Here is a 20,935-nt window from a genome sequence, read left to right as displayed (position 1 = left end):
AGCACACAGCCAGCCTGCACACGACAGACTGGCAAGAAGCTGTGAGCACCACACTGACACGCAGGACCTGCACAGCAAGGCCACAAGCTCGCCAGGCGGCTGCGACCACAGCGGGGACAAAACCACCCCACCGCCACGCTCCCTCCGCCGCCATCTTAGGGAGGAGGATCCCTCACGCCCCGCGCTCCGGGAGGGGCGGGACGGCGGCCACGGCGCAGGCGCGGAGCGGCGCCGGGCGGGCACGTGACGCGGCTCACGTGAAGGCTGGCGGAAGCGGCCGTTGGCGGCGGCGGTTGGTGCGGCCGTTGGGCGCCATGGCGTCCATCCTGGACGAGTACGAGGACTCCCTGCACCGCTCCGCCGCCGTGCAGCAGAGCCGCGCCGCCGTGGGCATCCCGCACTCCGGTAATAAGCCCCCCTCTGCTGCCCGGGGCAGCGCTGCGCGAGCGCACGGGCCCCGGTGTCGTGCCCGGGGGTGGGCGGTGTGGCACGTCAGGCTCCGGGGTGTCTCAGGACGAGGGGTGTCCCCGAAGGGCCGCGTGCCCCGAGGCGGCGGGTGGTGGGTGTGCCTCACGGCGCTGCGGCACGGCTTATGCCGGGGCTGGGGGAGCTGTCAGAGGTCACCTAGCCGGCTTCCCTTTTTTTTTTTTTTATTTTTGGTCTTCGTCAAGGAACCCAACTGCTACAGCCACAGTGGCTGTGCAGGCAGTTGTACCAGCATGGGGTCGGTTTCCTATCCTGGGGCAGCTTTCTAAAAGCTTCACTGTTTGGGGTGATTTGGGGTGTGCAGTCAATGTAAAGCGACGGTGTGGTGACCAGTCAGTCATTTCTTTCATATGCAAGAAAGCAAACAAATGGCAAGCATGCTTCTTGATAAATCCAAGGCAAAACCCTTAGGTTCAATAACAGTTCCCCACTGGATGCCCCCTCACAGCATCATATTGATCACTGGGGGAGGAAACATTGGTTGAGAGAGGATTCTGTGCTACCTGGTATCATCAAGGTAGTAACCGCTGCTATGCAGAGCTGGCATCTGAGGGTTACACTTTTGGACATGCGTGGACACGTTATTTCAAGTCTTTTCCTCATATAGTGTTGCCCACTGTTAGTCTTTGGGGAAAACAGGTTGTGATGCTTGTGTATGTGGCATTGATGAATTGTCATACTCATATATGTGTTGTCATACTCATATATGTATTATAAAGAATAAACACACAAAATTACTCTGAGTCTACATGCTTAAGTAGATATATACCTGCTGTTTGTTTTAATGTACATTAAGTTATTTTGTTGCATGATATTATGTAAGAGTAAGTGTCCTGAATAGGTGTTGAACAAAACAGTGTTGGGACGTGCTGCCAGCTGAAAATACATTTCCAAGGACTCAGCTTTTCTTCTTGACTTCTGCAACACTGTCTTCGGTCATGGCTGTTTGGTGACAAATGATGTTGGCAAAGGAGGTTTTGGAAACTGCTTAATTGCAAAGACACAGTCTAATCGGGATTTCAGTCATTCATGCATCAGAATGCATTGCCGTTTTGGAACAAAACTTCGCCTGATAGAAGTGGGCAAAATGAAGTTTAAGCAAATTGATTTTGAAAGAAGTGTAAGTAAAAAGTTAACTTCCTCAAAGCAGTCCTTAAGGTTAGGTTGGAATTATTGGAAGATGTTAAAAATTTATTCCTCTGTTTCAATGAGTCATTCCCAATGTTTCGGAACAGGTACTGTTTCTCAGAGTTGTAGATTCTGTTGCAGAGCTCAAGTACAGCTGCAGTGTAAACTTCAAGTTCTCCAGTTCCAGCCTGAAAAGCTCTACTTTGACCTGGTGGACTCGATCGATGTTGGTGAACCTAAATCCTCGAACAGATTCAAAGCTCTAAGGAAGAACGTAGTTTTGCACAGAAATCAGGGTGGGAAATACTGCAATAGGATCTCACCTGAACAGAAAGAGGACGTTGGGGTCAGGATGGAGGAATTGGGCTGTTTGAAAGGAATATGAGTTATAAAATACATATCTCCTTTGTACAGGGAATTGTAAGCTGGAGAGCTGCATCCGTGTCATGTTATGGACACTAGTTAAAATCCTCATGTTAATGCTGCTGCTGCTACAGTTGTTATAACTAATGGATACAGTCTTAAAAAGTCTACAATGTGCTGATTTGAACTGTATAAAAAACAAACAAACAATCCCTCAAACATCCTACCTCTTGCTGTCCCAGTCCGCCTTTTGCCTGGTGGCAATCTGAAAAAAATTCAAGACTCTGAATTAATGTGACTTGGAGATCTTGTTGGGTTGTTGTTTTTTTTTTCCCCTTCTCTTCATTAGAGTCATCTTTCCTTTATATAAGCATATATGAAGTAAATATATATTGGTTACCTGTGACATCATGTGAATCTCTACCTTGGGAGCTTTGTCTGCATGTTTTGAACCACCATTCATAACAGCAAGTTCAGGCCTTTGCATTGCAGCTCAATCTGAACTGAAGAACATCTGTTTTGCTTAAGTATAAATAAAGGAATGCACATCTGCATGAGTGGGTAAAATTTAAGCTGTGGATCAACATGTAGGAAAAATACTCATGCTGAGCAAAAGTCTGCCTACTCAGACTGTGGTTGCTTTGTCTGTTCCCGTGTGCGCATCTCTCCTCTAAAACAGCAATCCTTTAAAGATCCCACAGCTGGCCTAGTGTTGAGGCAGAAGCAAGGAGAAGCCATTGGCAGAACGGGCGATAAAAGGAATCATAGTGTCAGCAGGCTGCTTTCCGCTACTCTGCTGATTTTTTTCAACAACAACAGAGCTGGAGTTAAAGTTTTTCAGGATAATGTGGAGGAGGTTATAGGTATGGAATATGCATTGGAGGGATGCTGTTTGTTCCAGCCTAGAGATTATTAGGCCAATGCTCTTCAGAATGGAAGTAGTCTGTTTCCTCCAAGATACAAATTTTTCATTGTATACATCTTGCTGGATAGCTACTTTGGCGGTGAATGGCCTTAACTTGCAGTAGCTCTGTTTTGCTTTTAATCTTCCTGTCCAGGCTAACTGCTGCCTGGATCTACTTGCCTTAGAAATCCTTCACTTGCTCACGGAGCAAAGCAGATGAGTTAACCTAGCCACGTATCCCGTCTGTCTGGCTTTCTGGCTGGAGGTAGTGTGGTCAGACTGCGATCCTCTGCTGTTTTCTTTGCCAGAAGGTTATGTAATACTTTGTGCGTATGGGAAACTCAGTCAGTGGGAAAACCTGTCTCGTGGGACAGATATGGATGCAACTTTGTGATACGATCTGTTTGTGGATGTACAGATGTTCCAGGATTTTGCTGATGATTATTATGACTTGGTTTTAGTTTCATATGAAAAAACAACAACCAAACAACAACAACAAACACACACAAATAACACTGTCACCATCAAAAAACAAATTAACATTAACATGGTTTTAAAAATAACTTCACCTTATGAACTAAGGATGTCGAGTATTGTATCCTATTTAATTCCAATATGGAAAAAGAAATATATTTCGGCTAACACTGCAGCGGTTTCCTGAGTAGTTTGTATGGAAGTGTCAAACCAGAGTGCTATTTGTGTCTTACATAATACCAGCTGTTTTCTTCTGTCTTGAACACACAAACTGCCACCCCTCACACCCCCCAAAAAACGTCTTTGATTCTGCTCCCATTTTCAGCTTTATATGCAGTTTATGTAACGGTTTTGTATCTTGCCCTGGAATTCTTTGTGACAAGCTTGCATTTCTGTAACAAGACAGTAAAGCACATTACTACTTTTCTGTTTTGTACTTACCGGAGTGCTGATCTCAGTGTTCATGCTTCACAGAGCACTGTACCTTTTTGGTAAAAACCCAGAGCAAGCAGTGGTTCCTTTGTCTTTCTAGATTAGATTCTGGTGTAGTATGTAATTCTTGTTGTGTTTTCTTTGTCTTTTAAGTGTTCATGTTCTTTCTCCAGGGTATGTGAATGCACGGCTGGAGAAGGAAACACCAATATTTAACAAGCAAAGAATTGATTTTGCTCCTCCAGAGAAAATTAACAGCTTAGTGGTCTCCTCTAACCAGCTCTGTATGAGCCTTGGCAAAGACACCCTTCTCAGGTAATGCTGCCAGTCACCTGAAGTTACTCAATTTTTTTTTTTTTTTTTTTTAAGTTAATAGAGAACTTGTAATTAAAAAATGGATAAGAAGCCAAGAACCTACAGATGTGGAAAATAGTAAGAAACTATGCCTATGTGAACTTTAGTGGGCAGTATGCTTTCATGGTTTCTCTTTGCAGGATTGATCTTGGGAAGCCAGATGAACCTAATCAGGTAGAGCTGGGACGCAAGGATGAAGCCAGAGTCTACAAGATGTTTTTGGACCACACAGGTGAGGCAATGGGCTATGTATATTTACAGACAGTGGTTGGCAGCAGAGGCAATTGAATGTGCATTGCAAGTACTGGGGAAGGAGTCCTCTTTCTTCTCTGCTCTGTGAATAAAGCAAACAGCTGGTTCTTGTGGGCTGTACTCTGTTGCCCAGGGGTTCTGCCTACTGGTTCATGTGTATGTTGTTGCTTTTGAACCATCTGAAATGAGCACTGATGCAATGAGGCTGTTCTGAACAAGGCTGCTAAAACAAACCAAAGAAAATCCTTGCAGTTGCCTTGTACTGTTTGTGTATATATAAGATTTTTTAAAAAGAACTGTCAAACATCTGCAGCTCGCTGTAGCCTTGATTGATTTAAAACCAAACAAAATTTTTGGAAAGAGATGCTCATTAGCTGCCAGGGACAGGAGAGAACTATGGGAAATGTTTGTTCTTAGAGTGTTTATTAAAATAGAAGAATACCTTTTTGCTGAAGATTCTGGGATTTGCAATTTTAGTTTGCAACATGAACTGCTGTTCTGATCCAGTATGGAAATCCCCCGCATGCTTATGAATGCCTGGAAAAGTATGTTGATTCAGTATGTTGATACTAGTGCTTATCTAATATGAGGCTGAGAAGCCTCAGGAATTTGACTTGCTTAGGCAATAGTGTAAATTTGTTCTATCCTTCTGCCCTTCTGTGCCCCTGCAGGCTCTCATCTCCTGATTGCTCTGAACACCAGTGAATGCCTTTACCTGAACAGAAGTGTTCAGAAAGCGCGGACACTCTCCCGCTGGAAAGGCCACTTGATTGAAAGCGTGGGCTGGAACAAATTTCTTGGTACGGAGACCAACACTGGGCCTATCCTGGTGGGAACAGCCCAGGGGCAAATCTACGAAGCCGAAATATCTGTCAGCGAGGGAAGCCTCTTCAGCACTAATCCTGACCAGTACTTCCGACAGGTCTACACTCTGGAGGAGGAATCAGGACCCGCACCAGTCTGCTGTTTGGAGATTGAACGAGGAATAGAAGGGAAATTTTTTATTATCGCCACCACTCGAAAGAGACTCTTCCAGTTTGTTGGCAAAGTGCCTGAAGGGACAGAGCAGCAAGGCTTCAGCTCCATATTTGCTATGCATGCTGACCATTTGCCCAGCTTCCGGGAGTTTCCAGCCAGCTTCGGTTTCAGCGAGATAGCCTTTTACACTCCAAAACTGCGTTCCAACCCACGCTCCTTTGCGTGGATGATGGGAAATGGTGTTTTGTATGGTAATTTGGATTATAGCCGTCCTGATTCAATTCTGAGTGATGAACGGGTCTGGGTTTATCCTTCTGATATTGACATAACTGTGAACAAGCCAATATCCATTGTACTTACCCAGTTTCACTTTCTGTTGCTGCTGCCTGACCGGGTGAAGGCTGTATGCACTCTGAATGAGCAGGTTGTTTTTCAAGACCTGTTCCTGGAGAAGTTTGGCACATTGACACGCATGATCAAGGATCCCACAGTCCAGCAGATATGGATCCACACGGAGAAAGTAGTGTTCCGCTATCACGTCCAGCGGGAATCTAGAGATGTGTGGAAGATGTATATGAATATGAACAAATTTGATTTAGCTAAAGAATATTGTAAAGACCGTCCGGAGTGCCTAGACATTGTGTTGGCAAAAGAGGCAGAGCACTGCTTCCAAAACAAGAGATATCTGGACAGTGCCAAATGTTACGCGCTGACCCAGAACTACTTTGAGGAAATTGCCCTTAAGTTCATTGAAGCCAAGCAAGAAGAGGCCCTGATGGAGTTTCTGATTAAGAAGCTAAGTAGCTTGAAGCCTTCTGAGAAGACACAGACCACTCTTCTGACCACATGGTTAACAGAGCTGTACCTGAACTGGCTGGGTATATTGGAAGGAGATCCCTCACAGCGAAATCTCTATTTGGATACACGAGAGAAGTTTCGCACCTTCTTGAGCAGCCCTAAAAACAAAGACTGTCTGTTTAATAATCGGGCGTCTATTTATGAACTGTTGGCGAGCCATGGGGACACGGAGCACATGGTCTACTTTGCAGTCATCATGCAGGACTATGAGCGAGTAGTAGCTCACCACTGCCAGCATGATGAGTATGATGAAGCTCTAAACGTGCTGTCTAGGCACAGAGATGAGAAGCTGTTCTACAAGTTCTCCCCAGTCCTCATCCAGCATATTCCCAAGAAGGTCGTTGATGCTTGGATTTCTATGGGCTCCAGGCTTGATGCCAGGAACCTCATTCCAGCCCTTGTTAACTATAGCCAGAGTGCCAGCACCCAGCAGATCAATGAAGCCATTAGATACATGGAGTTCTGTGTCTATCAGTTGGAGGAAACCCAGCAAGCTATTCACAACTACTTGTTGTCTCTCTATGCTTTGTGTCGGCCAGATTCGCTGCTATCATACCTGGAGCAAGCAGGAACCAACCCAAACAGGATCCACTACGACCTGAAGTACGCGCTGCGCCTGTGTGCAGAGCATGGGCACCACCATGCGTGTGTCCATATTTACAAAGTGATGGAATTATATGAAGAAGCTGTGGATCTTGCATTACAGGTACGTGTGTCTGTGCATGCATGCTATGACATACGGGAATGTAGCTAGTTCAAGTTATCTTGAATAACCAAGAACTGAGAGGAAGTGGACAGACTCATCAGTGTAGGAACTGTGCAGCTAAGTCTAGGAGGAAAGACTCTTAACTTCTGTGCTTTCACAGATGTTTTAAGTGGACAGCTGACTTTGAAAACTCATAATTGAGGGTGGGTGTATGAGAAATACAAGGGGGAATACTATCTGTCTTAAGCTCAGTCTCCAACATAAAATACTTTTATTCTGCATTTATGCAAGGCTTTTGAAGCTATTTTTCAGGATTCTACTTGCTTTCTATTCCTAGCTGTGGTAATTATCAGAGTAATGCTTTTGTCAGCTTAGTCTGACCTTCAGGAAGATGTTTAAGTTCTCTCTACTGACACTGCTGTGTCTTCACTGAAGCGTGTAGCCAGCAAAGATAGTGTAACATAGATTTGCCTTTATTGTAGTGCTGTGCTTTGTTCTGTGCTGGGTAGTAAGCAAATCTTCTAGCTGGAGCAGTAGTGGTGGAGAGGAGAGAAGGTGTTTGCCATGTAAACAAGCAGCAGGCCAGTAATGAGTGAAGCCCTAGGCAATGAAATAGCAAGAGGTTTTCTATAAATGCCTCCTATAATGGACAGCAGGCTTTGAAATTGAATGGTGGATAAACAAAGAGGAAAGCTTAACTCAGTTTCCTCGTCTATCCAACTTCTAGGTGGATGTTGATCTCGCCAAGTCCTGTGCAGATCTCCCTGAAGATGATGAGGAACTCCGGAAGAAGCTGTGGTTGAAGATTGCTCGCCATGTTGTTCAAGAAGAGAAGGATGTCAAGAAGGCAATGGCTTGCCTCTCCAGCTGCGCCCTGCTGAAGATTGAAGATGTCCTGCCATTCTTTCCAGACTTCGTCACTATTGACCATTTCAAGGAAGCAATCTGTAACTCTCTGGAGGACTACAACAAGCACATTGAGGAGTTGAAAAGGGAGATGGAGGAAGCCACGCAGAGTGCCAAGAGAATTCGAGAGGACATCCAGGAAATGAGAAATAAGTACGGCTCTGTTGAGCCTCAGGAAAAATGTGCTGCTTGTGACTTTCCACTTTTAAACCGCCCATTTTACCTTTTCCTTTGTGGTCACATGTTTCATTATGACTGTCTCCTTCAAGCAGTTTTTCCAAACCTTCCTGCCTATAAGCAGGCAAAGCTTGAAGATCTTCAGAAGAAGCTGGCAGCTACCAGTCAGCCTTCCAAGGGCCACCATCGTCCCAAGGATGCAGATACTGCTAGCTTGGGAAAGGGGCAGCAGAGCCGGGAACAAATCAAAGCTGACATTGATGATATTGTGGCAGCCGAGTGTGTGTACTGTGGAGAACTGATGATCCGGTCCATTGACAAGCCCTTTATTGATCCCCAAAAGTATGAAGAGGAGATGCAAAGCTGGCTGTAGTTCTCCTCCAAAACTGCAACTGTCAGTACACTAGAGTGGTTGTGTTCGCAACTTGGGACGCTTCTATGGTGGAAATATAACCTCCAGAAGTGGGAACGTGGTGGCTTCTGTGGAACTCTAAGGAAAGAGTAGTGGGGTCTTGTTACTGGAATTACAGTGATCTAGTCTTGAAAAATGAGGAGATGTAGCGATGGCTAAGAGCTTGAAAAATAATTAAAGCTAATCTACTGGATATTTTTTTAGCAGATGTTTGCTTCTTGCAGTTCTGAGGTTCTCAGTGTGAAGCTAACAGAGTGCCTTGTTGCCCAGAGGGAACTGGGAACAGTGTGTCGTTTCTCTTCCCTGTCGTGTGGTATCTGTTTTGGTGAAGACAACCTTAAAGGGATGGCAGTGAGGAACACTCAGCAGTGTAGTCTTATTCATCACTTCCAGTGCTAGAATTGCCTTTGGTTTCCTTTTTGACGAGTGCTATAACCACATACACTGAGAGAACATGAAAGGAGAAGTGCCCTTGCACATATATTTCGTAAACATCATGCCACACAAATACATGTTTCTACACAATGTAATACAGGAATGTGTATAGTTTTCAAGCAGGTGTCTCACAATACACGTAAGTCATTTGCCTGCAATTCAGGGGGTATAATTCTTCTTTCCCACGAGCTTTATGGGCCAGTCCATATATTTGGATTTTCTCTAGGGACTCTTCATTTTTTTTGGCAATGCTTTCTAGCCTGTTTACCCTGCTGTCCCATTTCTTCTGTAATTGCCTTTGTATAGCGGGTTTTGTTTCCATCTCCACTCCAAACCAAAATTGATACATGCACTGGTAAGGTTTCAACTGATACTCCAGACAAGTAGGAACACTACCCTTTTGTATTGCCATACTCTGTTCCTCTTCAAGCTGCACTTGAATAGGGATCTAGTCATAGATTCCCTCAAGGATGGACTACAGAGACCTCTAACTGGTGACAAATTTGCTCTCCAATTTGAAGCCAGTACTGTGTAATCAGGCAGTTTTTTGCCTTCTTGACAGTATCTGATGCTTTTTGGGGGTGCCTGCAGGTCAATGCAGGTCTAGTGCTCTAACTTGGAAAATTCCTCCCAGAAGGCAGTGATCACTACATTGTGGGTGAGGGAAAAACAACAACAACAATCTAGCAGTTTGGCCTGGGTTCCTTGTTTTATTACTAAAGAAACTAAAATTTTAGTCAAGTTCTACTGTTAGGGGATGAAGATGATGACTTTTAATTAAGGCAAGAGAAAAAAATTGTCCTCTGAAAAACTCTTATTTCACATACCTGTCTGTTCTTGAGCACCTGTCTCAATCTGCAAGTCACTTACTCTGTTCATAGGATGTAGAAATTGGTCTTCACATCATTAGAAGGGAATATTAATTTCCTTCCTCAAGGAACAGACCTAAGAATTTTGATAACCATTCATAACTCCAGAAGAACGTCCATTCTTTTTCTGGGGGATCTTCAGCCTGTAATGAATGAATTTTATTTGTGTAAAGTGAGTAATAAAAAGCAGATCCTCCTGCCAGCTCTGAGGTTTTGAAATCTTTTCACTGCTAGAGCTATGGGATAAGCAGTTTCGTTATTATTGCCTCTTAGTGCTTGTTGCTGGCTTATCAGAAACTGCTGTTTCACTGGTTCCATAAACCAGTGGTTCAGAAACCCCATCCAGTAGTTTTCTTTGGCTCTGGATAGCCTTTTACTTTTCATAAGCTGATGGCTGTTATCAGAAGAATTTGTGATGGAACTAAATGTGATGTCATTTGAAGTTCAGCATTAAATCTGTTGTAAGTGGCCACTCCTGAATCATCGTCTTTTCATGTAAGCAGTGTGATATTTAATGTTGATATACCATTATAAAGAAACAGCAGCCCTGTGCCCAAACCTTTTCCTGGTAAAAAGCAAGCAAGTGGCTGTCATTCTGCCTTTTAACAGAAACATGAGTAGCAGCTCATCCTGATGCAGTGAGTAACGTAAAGTTGTTTATTTTCCTTGGGGCATTCTTAATGCTTGTTCCATCTCTTTACTTTTTAGTGTTTATAGCATGCTTTCCTGGTATGTTAGAATTAGTAGTTCTCCATTATTTTCCTATTAGTGCAACAGAATGTCACAATATTAGATAAACGTTTCTGTTTTGCTCTGACAAGGAGAAATATTTGCTTACAGAACATTCCAGAGAGATTTGCTGGTCTGCAATATTGGAAGAAGTGTGTGTCTGGAAACTGGGGCATAGCAAGTAAATTAAAACACGTAAGTCTTTGCGTGAGATACTTTGATAGGGGAAAGTACCTCAAAAATCCACTGATTTCAGTCTTGGGTATTAATATGTCTCAGTTAACAAAACTGAAACTAGTTTTTTTTTATTTTATTTTTAATGATCAGAGGGCTCTGGGCTTGTATAATAGGTACATATACCACAAATATCATGGTTCCTCACCATTGTTGACAGAAAATCTTTAGGTTATTTGCTGCTGAGGCCGTGGAGAATGTTACCACCTGCAAAGACTCCAGCAGTGATTAAATGACTGGTGTTGGTAGCGCAGGAAGGTACAAGAAGATGTCTTCTGAGCTCACCTTACATTGTCCTGTGTTTCAAAAGTTTCGATAACTAATCACCTGTGCTTCTTGACAATTTTGCAGTATCACTCACTGAAAAAGGTAAGAGTGGGTAGTTTCTGGGCAGGTGAACAGGAGTGAAGTGTTTAATGTTCTCCCATAAGCCCAGTCTGCAAGATCTCTTCCTCTGTACTTTCAGAACAGCATTTTTCTCTTCTCTTTAGTTTCAGTGGAGTTATGTTTTGTTTTTTCAAGTCCTTGGTATTTATTTTAAGTTGTGAATGAGCTATGTACCAGTTGTTAGAAATGATGTGGCCTTGGGACTTCTCTGTGGAAATAACCTCTACCATTTGGTTTAGTGCAGGTAGAGAACAAAACCAAAAAGGTGGGTGGAAGCCCAAGCCCTATTTAACCAGGATACATAGCTATAACTAGATTTATGCTGAAGAAATTTAGTTGTGTGGGCAAGACCTAAAGTAAACTTGTACCTGCTACCTCACCTCCACTTAAAGCAAGCGACTGGAGAAATAGTGCTGCACGTTGGGGAAGACAACAGTGAGTGTGCACTATGGAAGTGTTCCTAGAGGATTTCAGATGCTCTTGCTGTTGGCCTATTTAGTTGGAAACATGTAACTGAAACGCTGGGAGCTGAGCACTTTGTCTCATTACTAAAAATAAATGACTGAGCTGGAAATTTAGTAAGGCAAATTCTTAAAAAGCCACTAGGTGTCATTGCTGTCCATTTAAATACCGAGGTTTCCGGTGGAGAAGCTGAAACTGCTCTGTAGCAGAAAAAAATACAAAAAAAAACTGAAGCAGGTTCCTAGCCTCTTGTGGTGAGGATGTGGAGACAGACCTGTAAGGTAGTTTTTTGGATGTAGAGATGCTAAAGAGAATTGTCTCTAAATAAAGGGAAACTTTATTTCACAAATCACTGTTTTTTCAGGTTTGAGTATTGAAAGTTGGATTTACTGTTTTAAAAACAACAAAAACAAGTCCTCTCTTGTTTAACTGAATTCCAATGTAAGCTTCTACAGACCTAACAAATTCAGTAAGCTGTGGAGAGACCATCTCTGGGCTCCAAGTGACAACACCTGGTGGCCTTGGATCTGGCCATTTTTGTTGCTTCCTTTTCACCCTGTCCCAGTAGCAGAGACGGTGGAGTGAATGTGAGCCAGCTCATTCGTTGCCAGATTTTACATCTGGCATATTTGTTAAAAGTGTCATTAAAGCCAGGTGTGTATAATAATATTGGACACTGACCTGCATGACCAGAGAAGCTGGTGCATTTGTCTTTGCTTCTGAGTTGCGGGGTCATAATCCCAACAGTGGGGCAGGCAGTAGTAGGAACATCCAGTACTCCATTAACATTAGATGATGTCGTTTGACTCAGACTTTAGTCAAACATTAGCACTTAGTTCCTGAAAAGGCTAGTTCCTGTTAAGCACACTGTCAGCGTATAGACTCTGTTTACAAGTGCAAACGCTTAGATTCTAGTGGGAGTTAATGGGAAGTATTTCCATTAGGTCCTTGTATCACGTAATCCAACAATCCTGTACTGCTCTGTGGAAAGATAGACTGGAAATGGGCTTCTTCCTTCCAACAAGGGTGGTGAGCTGAAATTTGAGGTTTGAAATATCCAGAGTTTGTGTGTTTGCGGATTTTATTTATTTATTTTTATTCAGATGGACTAAATCTTTTTATTCAGAATAGATGGTGTACTATGCAATTCACTGCGGTATGTCTAGTGTTCGTGAGAGAATCTTAGGGCATCCTCAAAGCACAGAGATGCTGGCCAGCGTCTCCTGTTCTGCCTCTTGTGCACAAGGCAGGAAGGGGTGCCCTGGTAAGGAGAGGGAATGGTCTTTTCTCTAAAATAACTTCATATATCTGTCTGACTTCAGAGGAACGTTACCATTGGAACTGTGGTATTGATGGATCTGTACTTTTCATACTGAGGTGCTGAAGAAAAAGCTCATTTCCTTTGAAATAGGAGCATTAACATTTTGGTAAAATTGAAGAGCTTGGGACATTTACTTTGCACATTTAGTTGAAACATTACAGGAATACCTTAAATTTGCAGTGGGTTTTGTTTGGATTCAGGTCTCTGACTGTGCCCAGTGCAGACTTTACACCACATGAGTTCTCTGGGAGTTGAGCTTCATGCCCTTACTGTGATTTTGGAGACTGGATGCTTCCCCCTCAACTCAGTGTATGGTTCTTCTCATCCCAAGATCTCATGGAAAGGCATCAGGCTGCTTCCGTGGGGTATGAGCTTGAAAGCAACTTGCCATGCAACTGCTTTCAGGTGGAGGAAGGGCAAAAAGATTAAACAAATCTTAGATCTACCTGTTGAAAGTGGTTGGGATGGAGAGAAAAGGGGGCTCTGGGTGTTTCTTCCCTGTAATGGCTAGAAGTGTTGGAGGCAGCTTGTTTGAAGAAGACTGGTTACCTAGGAGCAAGGGAGCTACAGGAGCACTCTAAGGTTACAAGTGCACCTAACTTCATTACATATGTAAAGTGCTGTTTTGAGAATGACAAATGCATGTACAATTTTTATCCCAGTCTTTTTGCAGGTTATTTGTATTCAGATAGCATCTTGGAGTTCTTGTTCTGGGCCAGGTCCTCACTTTATTAGGTATTGGAGTGTAAATGCAAACCAAAGAAGCATCAATACTTTCAGATTTGAATATGTAGCGATGTGGCTGTATACACTTACTGATTTTCTGCAACCTGTCCCTTGTATCCTACCCTCCTTTCCCCAGTGCGGGGTGAGAGGGAAACAAAAGAGAATAGTTCCTGTAATGTGCAGGATGAACACTGCTTGTGGTTCCTCTAAGTTCCTTATTTGCTTATGATACAGCTTCAGGCTCTGCATCATCCAGACCCTGTTCTAAACTCAGGATCAACTTTAAGGGTTGCTGTAGCACGGAGCATTGTACCTGAAGGCTGCAATTCTCTTAGTTATGTTTGGGAGAAAATGATCCACCGCCTTCTCGTTTCATGTTTCATATTGAATTGTTCTCTCTGTAGGCGGCAGCTCATACAACAAGGATTAAATAACTGGTTTGGTATCCGAAAGCAGGTATCCTCCACTTTGTGCAATTGAAATCCAAGCGCTGGTCACTTGACATGGGACAAGTTCTGTGGATCACAGCCGGAACCTGAAGGCTGTTGGACTCTACTTAAGCAGACATCTGTGTTTTGCAGTTAGCTGTTCAACTGTCTTTTTTCATCTCTTTGCATGTACATATCGAGTAGATTTTCTAATAAATAAATGTTTGCTATGGAGCTGGGCTCATAAGAAAGTTTTTCGTATCTCTAGGTTTTTTTTCTTTTATGAAAGACAAGGTGCACAATGTGGTTTTCTCTGAGAGCAGATCTAGTGTTTTTTGTTCTCTAGTGTTTCAGCTCCATTCCTTCTGTTCACACGGAAATGTGTGGATATTGGGCCAGTGCTTTTGGATGAATTAGGACTGTTACAGATGAAGAAGAATATGAAGGCTGCTGTATTAGTGTTTTGTTTTTTTTTTTAGGACTTCTCTCTGCATGCAGACAGGGTTGTGACAACTATTAGCAGCTGCTCTGTCTGTTCTTGATGGTTGCTGTTTTTCATCCATGCGAACAAGTTGTTCTGGTAAGAGCCAGTGAAGGCCTGTGAAGGTATGGGTAGTCAGTATTTTTTGGTCTTTGGCTAACTAACACGAGTCTAGCAATACTTGTCCAATTTCTCTTGTAGTGGCCATCAAGACAACTTCAGTATGTACAGCTGATCTGTTGGTAAAATAAAATGATCCTCCATGTATAGCTGAACAGTACGTTGCCATCCCTGGTAACAGGGCCATTAACTGCGAGCAGCTTGTGCTGTTTAGGAGGACTGAACAGAATGTCACTGGGTGAGGAGGAAACTGAGGGTCAAGGCTTACTCTCCTTGATGTCCCAATTCTTTGTTGAATACTTGCCTCTGTTACACAGCATGACTGTCTGAGTGACATCTACATTTGTGCAGCAGTGATATGTTCTGCTGAGCAGCCTTTTTCTGGGGAGAAAAGCACTTCCTTATGTTCTACGTTCTGTTTCCAACGCTTGCCTGCTTGCCCAGTTAGTGAGTCTGGAATAACTAGGACCGTGTCATCCTTCTGCTATGGTCCTCTGAAAGGTTGCATATGATAATCATGTGAATGTGCTTCAAACTCTTGCAGTGGCAGTTTCCAAAGAGAGGAAAAAAAAATGCACAGGAAATGTCTAATGAAAGTGGAAAATACACAAACCCATTCCATAATAAGCCAAAGTTTCATTGTGTTGAAAATTCTTAGCAAGAAAGTAAGAATAAACTGCAAAGTAACTTTATTTTTCAGCTCAGCTTTCTCTGAGAACAGACAGAAATGTCTTCTGTGAGCTTAAGTGGGTGCAAATTGGTTAATGTCAGCTTGCTGTTTACAAGGAGCATCTATTTTAATTTTGTTGGCTGTTGATTGGAAATGTCATGTGATCCTTGGGCTACCTAATTTCTATACACAGCAAGTCTTAGTGAAGCAAGCCAGTGTATTAGCAGTAGTAAGCAGTTGGCAAGGGTGGACTCTGGCAATAGTTTGCTAGTTTAAAGTGAGAGTCTGCTGCCTGAAAATTGGTCATCTTTGCAGCACAGTTAAAAAGTGCTTCAGAAGCAGTGGGGAGTTTTCAGAAGAATCTTGAGTATTCTTACGGATTCTGGGTATTCTTAGGGAGGAGGTACCTGCAAGGTGGTAACTTCATGGACTGAGTGAATTCAGTATTGCATTTCAGCAGCTTTGACTTAACAGGGAGCAGCTCACCTGACACTGTGGCGCCTGAGCCAAAAGTAAAGGTGTGGGTTATTTGCCCGCCAGGCATCTTGTCCCGCCCTGGGTTATGCTCTGAAGAAAATCAACCACTTGGGAAGTTCAGGCTGAGCTTAGGGTGAAACGAGGAAAAAATTCTTCACACAACATAGGTATTATTGTCAATCTTTCTTCAGCACATCTGCATAATGCTAAGCTGGAGCAAGCTTGCTGGATGCTCTCCATAAGGCAAACAAAATCTGTAGGTAGGAGCAGAAGTTCAAAGCACTCTCTTCTTATCCTATTCTTCACAAGTCAGAATGCTTTTGGAGCTGACTGCCTTCTTATGAGGCCTTGAATGAGCAGTGATGATGGAGCCTTTTCTTCATGGTGTCTGCTATGTTGTGCCTTTTCTATTCATTCTTCTGTCACTGGGACAGACAGCAGCTCAGCAGCCTGGCACACATCTTGACAAATAAAGGAAGGGAGTTGAAATGAGAGGGTAACAAGAGGACTGCTGGCTTCCAGGTTTCACAAGGATGAAATACAAGACAGACCAAAACTGTGCCAGGGCACTAGTTACTACCTAACTACTAAGGAGTCATCAGGACAATTAAGCATCGTGTCTTTGAATTAGTGGCACCTCTCTGTTGCCCATCGTGGCTTTTCAGAGCTAAGCAGTGAAGCAATAGTCATCTTAAAGTTTGAGATGAAAATCTAAAGAGATTGCCCACAGTAGCATGGTTATGTTGAGAAGCTGAGTTTGGATTTTTGTATTTCCTCACTGATTTTTCCAGTGCCACAAATGACATCCGAAGAGGATTTGGCTTTTCACTGTTACCCCTTCTTTCTGATTAATACCATTTAATGAATATGGGAGGCTCAGGATGGTAGGAGAAAGTAATCCTTCCGTTGACAAACAGCTATTTGATCTTGCACGGGGGGGACTGAGTTCTCCTTCCACATTTGAAGATTGGACTACACAATATCCCTACTTCAAACAGATACAAACAAACAAACAAAAAGCAGCATGCCAAGTCTGTCTCTTTTGCAGCCCTTTTTCTGTTACCTCTCAGAAATCTTCCTAAAAGTCCTAGAAGTCAGGTTGTGATCTATACAGAACCCTTGTTTTTTGGTAGCAGTTCAAGTTGGTAGCCTAGAAGAAGTTACTGTGTCTGAATCCCCACTCTCTGTGGGGGTGTAAATGCAACTGAACCGGCGTGTTGCAGGCTTTAGCCGTTAGACGGAGTTTGCACCAACTTCCTTGGAATGCTGAATTTAAATAAAATCGGATTTGAACAAGTGGGGATGTTGTTCTACCGTAATGTGAAATCCAATATATATATATATATCAAAGGCACCCCTTTTAATAGCATGAAGGAGATAAGATCTGTATCTCTTGGGAATATGCTTCTAAAATGAACTTTCAGTTGCAACCTCTCTTATTTTGGTCTCTTTGAATAGTAAAGATTCATGTTCTTACTTTTTAGTCACAGCAGCCTGGGTATTAGGTCACTGGAGGATGTTGTTTCTTTTAGTCTCATTAACATCATAGCTTGGGTGTTGGTGCTCCTCTCCCATGCTCAGGTGCTTAATAAGCACTCTTATCACCCCAAAACAGTTACTTTGGATCCCAGCCCAGTGTGCGTGGGCACTGGCAGCATTTGGATATTTATAGGGATTTCTACTTCCTCCTTTTCTTTGGGCTGCTTTCTTACTACAAGAATTTGTTGTTCCTTCCACGCTGCAATGAATGTGGCACTCCCCGGGTGGTGTCTGGGCAATAGAGGTTATGTGTGTGCCCTCCCAGGGGCTGGGGGCACTGCAAGCAGGGGGTATCACAGCAGTGGCGTGCAAAGCACAGTAAAAAAGGAATCGCTGCTTCTTCTGCCTCTTTCCATCTAGTTTGGCAGATTACATAGGCTTTCTGGTTTATTACTGCTGGATATCTTAAAATCTTGAGCACTGTTATAATGTGATGAGAGATAGCCAAACACTCCAAACGTTTTTCCAGTTGAAATTGTTCTCTGTATCTATACACAGTGGTGGAAGGGCAGATAGCATGGATTGGGTCTTTCAAACAGTACAGTACTGTTTACTGTTAATTTTACTGTTGAAATATGAACTGATGGTCTGATTCGTCCACAGGCCTTTACACTTACTTCTTAAGCTTTCATCTCTTACTCTCTAGGTGCTTAAGGTGGAGGAGGGACAGCAGCTGTGTCAGTTACTTGACAGCTCCATGTGTACAGACTAGCCCAAAGCATTTTGCTGACTGACCAGCCAGCTGATGACGGGAAGGCAAGCAGCAAGTTCCCCTGGGCTTTCCCTTGGTGGAGGTGCTGGCTGGGCTGCTCTGCTCCACTTAGCTCTTCTTTCCCTCAAAACTTGCAGGAGTCCGGTAACTTTGAGACTGTCTTATTCTGAAATTCAGATTAAATCTGTCAACATGTCTCTATTGGGAGCTCAGTACCAGTAAGTATGATTTTAAAAAAGCTTGCTTTCTTGGGGGATAATAAGAATATTATATCTGAGCTGCTGTGATCAAGACTGGGAAGGACCCTGAATGCACAGCTGGGGGAGGAAAACCTGCAGGGGCCATATTTTGGGCAATTCTTATCAGAAAGCACTAAGATACTAGGCTAGGAGGCATTACTTGGAAGCCCACAGCATCCTCCACTTCTCATTAACAGATGGTTCCAAGGTGTAAGCGTGGCAATGCAAACTCATGCGTGTTTGTGCTTGCTCTGCTCCGTGCCTCTCCTGGCAGTGCTCACTGACATAATTTGTTGGAAATTAACCTTTTGCTTAAGGTATCATTACAGAGGCTGATATGATTTGTTCCATTGCCTGTGACAAATCTGTGTCTATCCCCCCATGTTCTTCCAGGAAGAAGGAATTCTGTCTGAATGGTAGAGAAATGCTGGGTGGGAGACCTCATGCTCGTGACAGGCAAACTTTCTTCTTGTGCTCTAAGTTTTTCTGTGCTTTCATTGCCAGGATTGTCCCCACAATCCTCTACCCCAATTACCCATTGATTAGGGCGCCTCTGGTAATCTGCCAGATGCAGGTTTGTTACCAACAGATGGCAGAAAGCATTTGAGGTAATGAGAGAAAGGATAACGATTGCTGATCTGCATAATAATCAGCTTGTGAACAGGTTTCATGTTTTTTTTTCCTGTTTCCACTGGCTCAAAGATCGCAGTGCCGGACAACCAAGCACCTTCTCTTCAGTTAAAGAAATAGTAATGGAAGAACTTGTTTCTGCCCAACTACATCAAATATTTCTAAAGATATATATGTGTGCTCTCCACAACAGACAGATTGAGGTTTTACCCAAAGAGACTGAGATTGTACACAGAGTGCTAGAAATGGACAGTCTGTCCTCCTGTGATCAAGACCTCTTATCAACTGATGTAGTCAGAAATGCTTTTCATTCTGTTTTTTTTGATAGATTTCCCCACAAGCTAGGGAAGATCTCTGATCCAGACCAACTTCATGTTTGCTCTGTCCAGTGCCCAGTCAAAAAAATTGCTTTCTGCTTCTGTATGTTTTGAGGTTCTTCAACACAACTGTACAGCTTTGCACATTGATACAGCCACATCATTGCCACTTACAAGTCTACATCTAAACTATTCTGGAGTTCTTGTAGGAAGAAGTCTCCTCTGATGTACTCTGGAGCAATATTATTGGAGTCATCTGTCTTGTAACTCACTAGTTTCCTATGCCACACAAAATCTGAACTATGAATTTCTGCTGTTTGTCTGAAAATTACATGCATTTGGACTGCTTCCATTAGTAATCCTCTGTATATGAAACAAGCCATGTACACTCACTCCCCAAAATCATCTAATCTTTATGCTGTTCACTGTGAATTTTGGTGTAGGATTTGAGTTAAAGAACTTGGAAAGTAGATGCTAATGCTGGGGGGTTTATTCCTGCTGGGGAATAAATGGAGAATGGCACAGCATTAGCATCTACTTTCCAAGAAAGTTAAAGAACTTTCCAAGTTCTTTAACTCAAATCCTACAGAGGACAATTTTTTATCCAACCCTTTTAATTTATGAAATCCCTTTCATGGTTCAAGATCTCGATGGAGTTATTTGAAATTTGGACTTGATTCCACTGAATCATAAATGCAGATAATCTCCCCAGGCATCCTTTCTTTCTACCCTGGGCACTGATAGTACATCAGCAAATTCTCTGGAACAATGATGTTTATCACAGTCTCATCTGTACTGTGTGCTGCAATGCACTTGTGGCTATTTATTCTAGTGTGTGAGCCTCACAAGGCAATTACTATCTACTCCTGTGTGTTGCAGCTGTATAATGTGGGGGAAAAGGGAGTATTTCTATGTTTGAGTTTATCCAGTGAGAAATATGCACAAGGCTTTACAATTCAGTCTTGATGCTCTGCTACAGACACTGCAGATTTTCTTGTCCTTAGCCTGGTTTCTAAGGAAACAAGGCCTGGGCATTTGAGCTCATGCACATTTGTTGTATCTTTTCTATTTTTACTGTCTGTGTTTTCTCTCTGAAATTTCCAAATCTATTTACCAAGTGTAATTTTATTTGACACAGACATTGTTGTAAAGGTGCTCAGTTCTTGTAAGTTCCCTGAAAGTAGTTGGTGAGTAACGGATCTTATTTGTGGCTCCATAGGTAACACCCATGCCATGTGCTCAAAGTTTCAGGTATTAGGGAATCCATATGAGAGGAAAACTATGGAGGCTGTGGCCAAAGGAAAAGCTTCATCTGCTGCTGGGGCTTGTTATACACATTGCAGTCCAAATGCTAGTTCATATAACAACCATCTTTTGTAACTTCTGAAACTGTTTGTGAAAACTAGTCACAGTAGCTATTCTGGAAAAACAAACAAAAAAACCTGTTCCTCATATTTTTCAGAGAAGGTCTAGGACTGTTCTCCTAGTGTAATACCACTACAGCGTTATAGGCTAACCTTTTAGGTGCTAAGATACTTATGATGAGTTTATTTTCTAGGAAGAGAATGGCTCAGCCATTTCCTATATCTAGAGAAACTGGATGTTTTCTAAAAAGAGATGGGAGCGTTTAGCCATTCTGTTCAACAGGTGACCCCTGATTATGTTGGGTCTTGCCCAGAAGCCTTGTTGGGAGGGGGTTGGGGGAAGCCTGAGGCAGAAATCTCTGGAT

General features: G+C 42.9%; 1 protein-coding gene across 2 annotated transcripts; it reads left to right on the top strand.

Annotated features, from left to right (window-relative positions):
• The first annotated feature begins 233 nt into the window (after positions 1–233).
• VPS18 (VPS18 core subunit of CORVET and HOPS complexes) lies at positions 234–8,623 on the top strand. Of its 2 annotated transcripts, XM_066997826.1 has the most exons (6): positions 271–405; positions 1,328–1,606; positions 3,961–4,102; positions 4,282–4,373; positions 5,065–6,935; positions 7,663–8,623. In XM_066997826.1, the coding sequence occupies exons 3-6, from the start codon at positions 4,074–4,076 to the stop codon at positions 8,389–8,391; spliced, it is 2,721 nt and encodes a 906-aa protein (XP_066853927.1). In that variant the 5' UTR covers positions 271–405; positions 1,328–1,606; positions 3,961–4,073; the 3' UTR covers positions 8,392–8,623. The 2 variants fall into 2 exon arrangements, with proteins under 2 accessions (XP_013048052.3, XP_066853927.1); XM_013192598.3 differs by lacking the exon at positions 1,328–1,606 and having other exon boundaries at positions 234–405.
• Positions 8,624–20,935: the final 12,312 nt, after the last annotated feature.

Source organism: Anser cygnoides, chromosome 5 (genome assembly GCF_040182565.1).
Source record: "Anser cygnoides isolate HZ-2024a breed goose chromosome 5, Taihu_goose_T2T_genome, whole genome shotgun sequence".
In the NCBI taxonomy this organism is placed as follows: domain Eukaryota; kingdom Metazoa; phylum Chordata; class Aves; order Anseriformes; family Anatidae; genus Anser; species Anser cygnoides.
The sequence above is the reverse complement of the archived record's forward strand: the minus strand, read 5'-3'. Positions and strand labels throughout refer to the sequence as shown.